Source organism: Primulina huaijiensis, unplaced genomic scaffold (genome assembly GCF_012295235.1).
Source record: "Primulina huaijiensis isolate GDHJ02 unplaced genomic scaffold, ASM1229523v2 scaffold16173, whole genome shotgun sequence".
NCBI classification, from domain to species: Eukaryota; Viridiplantae; Streptophyta; class Magnoliopsida; order Lamiales; family Gesneriaceae; genus Primulina; species Primulina huaijiensis.
This window is the reverse complement of record NW_027343277.1, coordinates 1,716-10,479: the sequence shown is the minus strand read 5'-3', so window position 1 is coordinate 10,479 and position 8,764 is coordinate 1,716. Positions and strand designations below refer to the sequence as shown.

The following is an 8,764-nucleotide window of genomic DNA, read 5'->3' as shown; positions in this document are numbered from 1 at the left end:
TTAACAATAAAAAATTAATTAAATGAAATGAACATGTCATTCAAATGCATTTTGGATGGAAATGCGAGCATTTGGTGAATTTACGTTGCATATTCGAATATCCGGTATTTTAATACTCATTCTAAGTATATCATTTACCAAGTCAAGTATTTTAAAATTGAAATTAGGTATTTCGCAAGTAAAACTAAGTATTTGAAAAAATTCAATTATTAGTTACGAATTTGTTTTTTTTTTAACAATAAAAAAATAATTAAATGAAATAAACTTGTCATCCAAACGCATCTTGGATGGAAATGTGAGCATTTGGTGAACTTACGTTGCATATTCTAATATTCAGTATTTTAATACTCATTCTGAGTATTTCATTGACCAAATCAAGTATTTTAAAATTGAAATTATATATTTCGCAAGTAAAACTAAGTACTTCAAAAAGTTCAATGCTTAGTTGCGAATTTTTTTTTCTTTTAAAAATTAAAAAATATTTAAATGAATGTACATGTCATCTAAATGCATCTTGGATAGAAATGCGAGCACTTGGTGAACTTACATTGCCAACTAGAATATCCAGTATTTTATTAACTTTTATGAGTATCTCAATTACCAAATCAAGTATTTAAAATTGAAATTAGATATTTCGCAAATAAAAGTAAGTACTTCAAAATGTTCAATGCTTAGTTGCGAGATTTTTTTTTTAAAAAAAAAATAATAATTAAATGAAATGAACATGTCATCCAAATACATCTTGGATGGAATGCGAGCATTTGGTGAACTTACATTGCATATTCGAATATCCAATATTTTAATACCCATTACGAGTATTTCATTTACCAAATCAAGTATTTTAAAATTGAAATTAGGTATTTCGCAAGTAAAATTAAGTACTTGAAAAAGTTCAATGCTTAGTTGCGAATTTGTTTTTTAAGAATAAAAAAAATAATTAAATGAAATGAACATGTCATCCAAATGGATCTTGGATGAAAATGCGAGCATTTGATGAACTTGTGTTGCATATTCGAATATTCAGTATTTTAATAAACATTCTGAGTATTTCATTTACTAAATCAAGTATTTTAAAATTGAAATTAAGTATTTCGCAAGTAAAACTAAGTATTTCAAAAAGTTCAATTGGTTGCGAATTTGTTTTTTTTTTAAATAAAAAAATATTTAAATTCAATTTATATGTCATCCAAATGCATTGGGAATGATGAGTGGAAAGAGAAGATAACCAACAAAAATAGGTATTTATATAATTTTTTATTAATTAAAAGGGTAAATAGGTAAAATTGCATGAAACATGTAGTAAAAACCAAGTTTGTCTTTTGTCAGGTATTAAAATACAAAAAAAACTGTCCGGTACTGAATCTTAAATAAATAATAGACAGATGTATTTTTCTCCAATTCACCCTTTAAAAAATGATACTAGCAGACAAATTAAGATACACTATCAAATAGAAACATGCGTCATCAGTATTCCTAATAAATTCATTTTCTATTCAGAATTCTCAGCTAATGTAGATAAATATAGGATAAATTTGGAAAGAAAAGTTTGTTGGGATACAACACTTATTCTAGTTCTCAGCTCAGACGTCACAATTTCTGTCTGTCACATGCCTATCATTCATCAAACAAATAAATTTACTTTTCCACTATCATAATCCACTTCTCCAATATCTAAACCAGGGAGAGACTCAACACCTGAACCAGAATTTGTCTACTCAAGACGAAAATCTCGAGTTAGTAAAGACATAGTGAATCTTAATTACAACCAAGAAGACGAACTGATATTAAATCCTCATTCAGGTACTATTCTTGATCTTCATGTTCTCATAGATGTTAGGAAAGATGCTAGAACTTGCACACGACATCTCATTTCCAAATATGTCTCATATTCAAATCTTTCCCAGTCATTGCGCACTTTTACTTCAAAATATCTAGTGAGATTATTCTCAAGTCAGTTCATGAAGCTTTAGAATCTCTGAGTGGAAAGTTGTGTTGCTAGAAGAAATGCATGCTTTGAAACAGTCAACACTTGGAGTTTGGTAGAGTTACCACATGGTAAGAACACTGTAAGGCAAATAGCACAATCGAACGACACAAAGCACGTCTGGTTGCCAAAAGCTTCACACAGACTTAAGGTATTGATTACACTAAAAATTTTGCACCATTGCTAATCTTGATTGGCCTTTACAAAACTGGACATAAAAAATGCATTTCTTAATGGTATTCTTGAAGAAGAAGTTTACATAAACCAACCACCTGGTTTCAAAGACAAATTGGGAAAGCAGATGGTATGCAAACTCAACAAATCACTTTATGGACAGAAACGGTCTCCACGTGCATGGTATGACAGATTTTCTTGAGTCATCAAGAAGTTTGGATATGATCAAGGACAAGCCGACCATACATTGTTCGTCAAACATTATGAGAATGGAAAGATCATTGTTATCATTGTATATGTGGATGACATCATTTTACACGGCATAGTTAGAACTCTGTAATGTATATATCTTGTGTGTTGTTTGAACAAAGGCATGATCATTTACATTATATCAGCTCTGTCCCACCTGCAAAAATCCAAGAAATGAGACCCACACGCTATCTGCAAAAAGTACAAATGCATTGCAAAAGAATATAAGCGGGGCTTGGATACGCAGTGCACGAAAACAAATTCCGACCTCAACTATGACTCATTCTTTCAACAATCCCACAAACCGACACAACAATAAACTTCGTGTTTCCAGCTGCAACTGTATCTTCTATCAGCCATGGTAGAATGGCGCAAAGTAACTTAGATTATGACATTTATTTCAAAACAACTTTCCACTAGTTTGGTGACATCATATAAATTTAGTAAATTGGAAAAGAAAATGCAGCAGAAACTCTTAACAAAGTTACTAAAAATACACACATATCGGTTCTTTAGAGAGGAGAGCGCTGAAATTTCAAACCATGCTCAATAACACTCATCGACACTCTACTTTGTTTCTCCTTTCACTTCAGTTCTACATCACTAAAGTTCACCAGAAATGAACGTGATATGGAAGAAGACTAGCATAAAACATTAGAGTACCTCTGTCACAAGATGTGAAATTTTGAGTAACCAAATAAGTACATTCAGCATTTACAAAATTCCCATTCTTCTTTGGATAAGTCCAGGAACTCTGAATTTCCATCTTCAAACGCAATCTGTCAACAAAAACGAGTAAATTTGCAGAGAACTCTTGTCAAAATATATTGCAACATTATAAGATTCCAGCCTCACCAGATGCTTTCTCGTGGTGTTATCAAAACGTCTTATTATCCCATATGACCTGATAAAGATGAAAATGTCCAAGAGAACATTCAGAACACAGGAGAAGTGAAAAGAACAGAGGAGAGATAAAAGCCATCATATGGAGAGTATATGAGAGCCGTTTTTCCATTGGAACTAGCCTGAAATTATTTTGGTTAAATTGAACTCTCACCAAAAATAACTATTCCACACATATCAAATAGTTCTTTTCACCATATACATTAAAATCATAGGATGCTGAATTAAGTTGGGCATCACAAATATACTTGAGATCATTAAAAATGAGGGACATGAAAAGTTATCAAGCACCTACATGGAGACCAATGTAAGAAAATTAAAATACATCAGCAGAAGAGAAACAGAACTATATTCAACGACTGGGATAAAATGCCTGATACAATTCTACAATTTAATAACTCACACCTTTCATCAGAAAAATTAAATATTTTAATAACTGAACCGATGCAATTACGGTGCCTCTTCCTTCTCTGAGAGGAAGCATTAAGTAAACCTCCTGAAAAAAAACAAATGGCAACCAACATTATACCCAAACACGCCTCAAAAACTTAATCATACTTGAAAACCGTTCATTAAAAAGATGAGATAAGAAACTGAGTAGATCAGCCCACCTACAACAGGAACTCCATTTGAATACACCTACAAAAAAATGATATAAAAACTAAGTTCCGACTTAATAAATTTGTCAGAACAAAGTAAATAAGAGAATCAAAGAAGAGAATATCGAACATCGTGCTTGTGTTTTTTTTTTAAAACACAAAATTTAACACCAATACCCATTCTGTTAATTGCACCAGGAAAAATACAGGTAAAGCATTTCCAAAATACAAATGTTAGTTATGTAGGAGTATAACGTAAAAACAAGGAAAACAAGCAAGTTTGTATGATACAACTAATTTCACCTCGGCAGAGTTTCCAGCCACTTGGCATGCCACTATTTTCCATGCAGCATCTGAAGAAGGCATTTTTGTTCTATTTGGTTTGACCCCCAGTTTTCGCCGGCAGTCTGCAGCACCACAGTGGCAATCTTGATCTGCACCAAACTGCACAAACCTGATACACTTGTTAGACTGGATTATCGATATAGGGTGCTCTGAGAGACTCCTAGTTCAATAAGTTTAAGGAATATAGAGTATAAGCTCATACTGATAGTCATATGTCAGATGCTCGCCCATTTTAATATCATGTGTGGCAAATATACCGATTCTTGTCTCGCCATCGATCATCCTGACAGAAAGTTGTGTGAGAAGTTACAAAGAAGTGTAAATTAGAGTTGAAACAAGAATCAGTCCAACCATTTCTGCATTTCGGTATTGGGACAACAACTGTGATTTATGTATCTTGACTTGTTTCCCTTGTATGTGGCATCAATCACCATGTCTCGGTTGATTTCACACAGATAAAAATTTGTTTCTCCACGGTGTTTCATTTTCCATAATCTTTCCTCACATGTTTTATCATCAATAACTGCGATGCAAAAATTATTGCAGAAAATATCAACTACATCTCAGATTTCAGTATTTCTATAAAAGATAAAGAAGAATAACAAATGGTTTAACCTTCTCCAACATATTCTATCACAAACTCCCCTTGATTGATATCTTCTTCAGCCACAATGCCCATTCCACATTTCTCAGTCTGTTACAAAAGCACATTAAATCACTAACAGAATATAAGCATCAAAACCTGATAATGATTACTGAATAATGCAAAAAAAAAAAAATCAAAAAGTAGAATAACAACTGTTATGTATGAATAAGATTAGGCAAGAAAATTTTTAAAGACTTAATTTCTAAATTAAGATTTATTGTTTAAGGGGTACACTACACATCAGAATCAAGTTTGTAACGTAGTTTCTTTTAAAATATAAAAAATTAAGTTCTAAGACTTTTTTGACAAAGTCAACATAAAAATGAATCACCGTGGATTGTATCAAAAATAACTAGAAAAAGCATAAATTGGAGACATTCAACACCTATATTTTAAATAGAATTCCACCTAAAAGAAGAGACCATGTGAGGATGCAAAGATCCCGTTTGAAAATAAAAGGCTAAGAGTTTCTTTCCTAGAAGTATGACCTGAACGTTTTTCATCCTCTTCACAGGTCTTTGATGAAAGGGCTTATTAAGACACGAGCTCCCACAATCACATCCTGAAGAGCAGCTAGACCTTAGCATGCTGTGAGAGAAAAGATACCGATCAAGACACAGATACTCCTTGCAAACTCTATGCATCAATCAATACATGAACAACTTACAAAGAATATTAAATCACATAGCGAGGATAATAATTAAAAATTTTCTAAAACAAAGGACGACCATTCACTGAGCATAAACAGGAATTATTAGGAAAATCCCTTGAACATATAAAAAAGTGTTACTCCAAATAAACCCAATAAAATTTCAAAGCTTGAGACATTCTCAAGTTCGAAATAAAAAATGATGCACGAAAAGATAGTAAATACAATTAAAGACTGCTGCTCCGTCACAGACAATATAAATATAAACAATAACACAAAATGGAAATGGATGAACAAGTGCTCAAGGGACAATGTCAGCACAGTATTCTCGGGTAGGTGTGAGCATAGTATTCTCGGAATCCATTGAGTGCAAAAATCTCACACCCTTGCTAAAACACATTTCACCATCTTAAATTGAAAGAGACTATTTCCCATTTCCCAGTCCTTACCTGCAGAGGCAATCTCTACCACAAACACCAGAAGATCCAGGTGTTGAGCTGCACGAGCAAAAGATGCCATCATCCCGCCTTTTTATCTTCTTAGTCAGGTAAACATCTAACTGTAGTTAAGATCAACAAAATGACAGCCATGATAGCAGGAGGGTATCACGTCAAACAATTAACAGGTTTTAGCAAACCACAGAAAATGAAAGGCATCAACTTTATAGGTGAAAAAAAATACAAAACTATGCAAGAACTCTAAATATCAAATATTATGGCCAAACATGCACGAAGAAAATAAATTAGAAACTTCTCTTGGATACTACGCCTGATAAAGGAGCATGTTGGTTTCCATTTATTTAACCATTTGGGAAGTTCAAAATCAACTGGACTTCCAATCTCCTTCACCAATTTACTGAACACTTGCTCAAATCCGACGCATTCAGCATTCTGATTACAGAAATTAAAATTAAAAAATAAGGACAAATAAAGGCACACAAAACAATCACATAGAGAGATTGTGTACGAGATAGGAGAAATTTGTAACATAAAAATATAATGCATCTAAATTACTGTATAAAAAAATAAATCACACCTGCATGAGTTCCATGGATTAAAATAATGAATATGGGAGGAAAACAAATCCTGGTTCAAATCAAAGTGTACTGAGTATAACTCCACCAAAAGACATTAAATGAGTTCAAAATGTGAAGTGAAAGTGAAATGAGAATTCAAGCATATAAAAAATCAGTTCAGATTAAATTACTGTTACTTATCATAGAACAAATTATAATTAAAGTAATACGGCCATGCCTAACAATGACTAATGGTATAGAAAATGTGAGAATAAATTAGTCAGGGGCAAATCTATGTTCTCCTAATAATCAAACTCGTTTCTGACCCACTATCTTGATTCCACAGTATCAGTTACACCATAGATTCCCATGTTGCAGAGTAAGAAAACTACAAGAGCAATACAACGTGATGCAAACGCAAGTAAATCAGCCTAAACGAATTTCAAAAATAGAGTTGCGGTAAAGAGAGAAGATCAAGATCTATAATCAGACCTTTTTCATAGCAGGCATGACCCTGGCAACTGTCTTAATAATAGATGATTATTCTCTGCAAAATAACAAGTGTCAAAATGGCACATCAAGCAAAAGAGTATCTTTAACATTTTACAATTACCATTTTTCATTACAAATACGACAGTAATAATAATATTTGAATTACATTTTATAAGCTGCTCAACAACAATAAACCAGATAATTTTTTGCCCAAGCAAATGAAAATCACGTTGAATTTTACATAGAATACACAATTTTTAACATGCATTGGGCCTTTAAGGCACACTATACCGCGTGCTTTACGCCCAAGGTACAGCACCTTGGCATGTTTCTTGGCCCAAAGGCTGGGCCTTGTTCTGCCTTTAGCCTAGGCACGCACCTTGTAGGCTTCTAATAACTATATTCAGGATCAAGGAGATATAGTGGTTAACAAACATTCTAATAGATCAATAGCTTCATATACCATCTTGACAGTGAACAACGCAGCAAGCGATCCCACAAACCGAGGAAAAATTAATCCAGATTATTCCTTAACCCTGTACAAAGAATGATGGCATCCTACTAATTATGGCACAATTTACCAAAAAACCCTATCGTTGATAAAACAAAAGTTTCTTTCATCTCTATCTACAGAGACCGGAAACCCTAAAATTTAGAAGGCACAAGATCAAATATCAAGAAAAAACAGAATAGAAGAAAGTTGGCATTTACACTACATTTCAAGTGAAAGTTGACATTTACACTACATTTCAAGTTATCTACACTCCACTTCTTTTGTAAAGTATGTGTGGAATCGTTCCCAAATGAAGTGCAAATAACAAGAAATGGAGTGTAAATATCAACTCCATAGAAGAATACAAGACATTTATTCCACTCGCATTTCGAATTAATAACTCCAAAAGGGTAAATTATCCGCTAAGAATATGTGGGAAAAAATTAATCAAATTCTGAACTTACGCCAAATTCTTAATATATCCTAATTAAGTTGAAAAGCTTCACATAAAATTTAGGTTCCGGACTGTGGAGGTTCAAATCTTTAGCCAATGCCATTGAAGAAAATGCTGAAAAAGAACCCAGAAAATGAGAATGGACTAATTACTATCAAATACGATAAATAATTCAAAGAAAGACACCTTCTTGATCACGCTCAAATTAATTTTGTACCAAAAGGAATAATTTCCCTTGAGGCTTCGGTAAAAACTCTAGGGTTTAGGGTTTAAACTCGAAGGAAAGCCGTCACGGTAAATGAATTAAGAAACCCAATAAATAGAAAAAGAGAGAATAATCGAATACGAGAAGTAGATAGAAAGTAAAATTTCCAACTAACGTCGGCGGGGCGAGATGACGGCGGCGAGTTTCCGGCACTTCCTGAGTGTGTGGGAGAGAGGTGGGAGACGGAGTGAACGGCAATTTGAATTTGGTAACGAGAGATGTAGAATAACGGTCTCTGGGAGTGTGAAGGCAACGGAGTCTCTCGGGATATTTAGCGAATAACACTCAACAATTTCATATTTAAAAAACTAACACTCACTACTCAACAATTTCATATATAAAAAACTAACACTCACTTTTGAAATGTCTATTATATTCTTATTTTTAATATTTTCAAATCTTTTTTTTTCTTTTAATCCTAAACTAATGTTTCTTTTTTCTTATATGCAAGTCTCTTTTACTTGTGAGCGTTGCTACCCAAATTCCACTATCTCCC

General features: G+C 33.1%; 1 protein-coding gene across 5 annotated transcripts; it reads right to left on the bottom strand.

The window, feature by feature from the left end:
- Positions 1-1,625: 1,625 nt before the first annotated feature.
- Positions 1,626-8,500, bottom strand: LOC140965897 (histone-lysine N-methyltransferase ASHH3-like). 5 transcript variants are annotated; one of them, XR_012173170.1, is made up of 15 exons: positions 8,384-8,500; positions 7,057-7,111; positions 6,585-6,634; positions 6,313-6,439; positions 5,999-6,104; positions 5,389-5,488; positions 4,870-4,948; positions 4,606-4,777; positions 4,457-4,537; positions 4,213-4,363; positions 3,922-3,949; positions 3,716-3,806; positions 3,263-3,311; positions 2,676-3,186; positions 1,626-2,564 (listed from the first exon to the last, which is right to left on the bottom strand). XR_012173170.1 is itself a non-coding variant. In XM_073426134.1 (14 exons), exons 2-13 carry the CDS (start codon positions 7,072-7,074, stop codon positions 3,115-3,117), a joined length of 1,074 nt encoding a protein of 357 aa, XP_073282235.1. In that variant the 5' UTR covers positions 7,075-7,111; positions 8,384-8,500; the 3' UTR covers positions 1,635-2,564; positions 3,071-3,114. The 5 variants fall into 5 exon arrangements, 1 of the variants encoding a protein (XP_073282235.1); XR_012173168.1 differs by lacking the exon at positions 6,585-6,634 and having other exon boundaries at positions 1,632-2,564; positions 2,676-2,787; positions 3,071-3,186; XR_012173169.1 differs by lacking the exons at positions 6,585-6,634; positions 8,384-8,500 and adding an exon at positions 8,014-8,174 and having other exon boundaries at positions 1,627-2,564.
- Positions 8,501-8,764: the final 264 nt, after the last annotated feature.

What these genes read in the sequence shown, in the direction of transcription:
- LOC140965897 (XM_073426134.1), bottom strand. An exon ending in GATAGAATATGTTGGAGAAG is followed by an intron (nt 4,778 to 4,869) that starts GTTAAACCATTT and finishes TTTGCATCGCAG; the next exon opens with TTATTGATGATAAAACATGT. An exon ending in TGGCTGGAAACTCTGCCGAG is followed by an intron (nt 3,950 to 4,212) that starts GTGAAATTAGTT and finishes ATTTTTTTGTAG; the next exon opens with GTGTATTCAAATGGAGTTCC.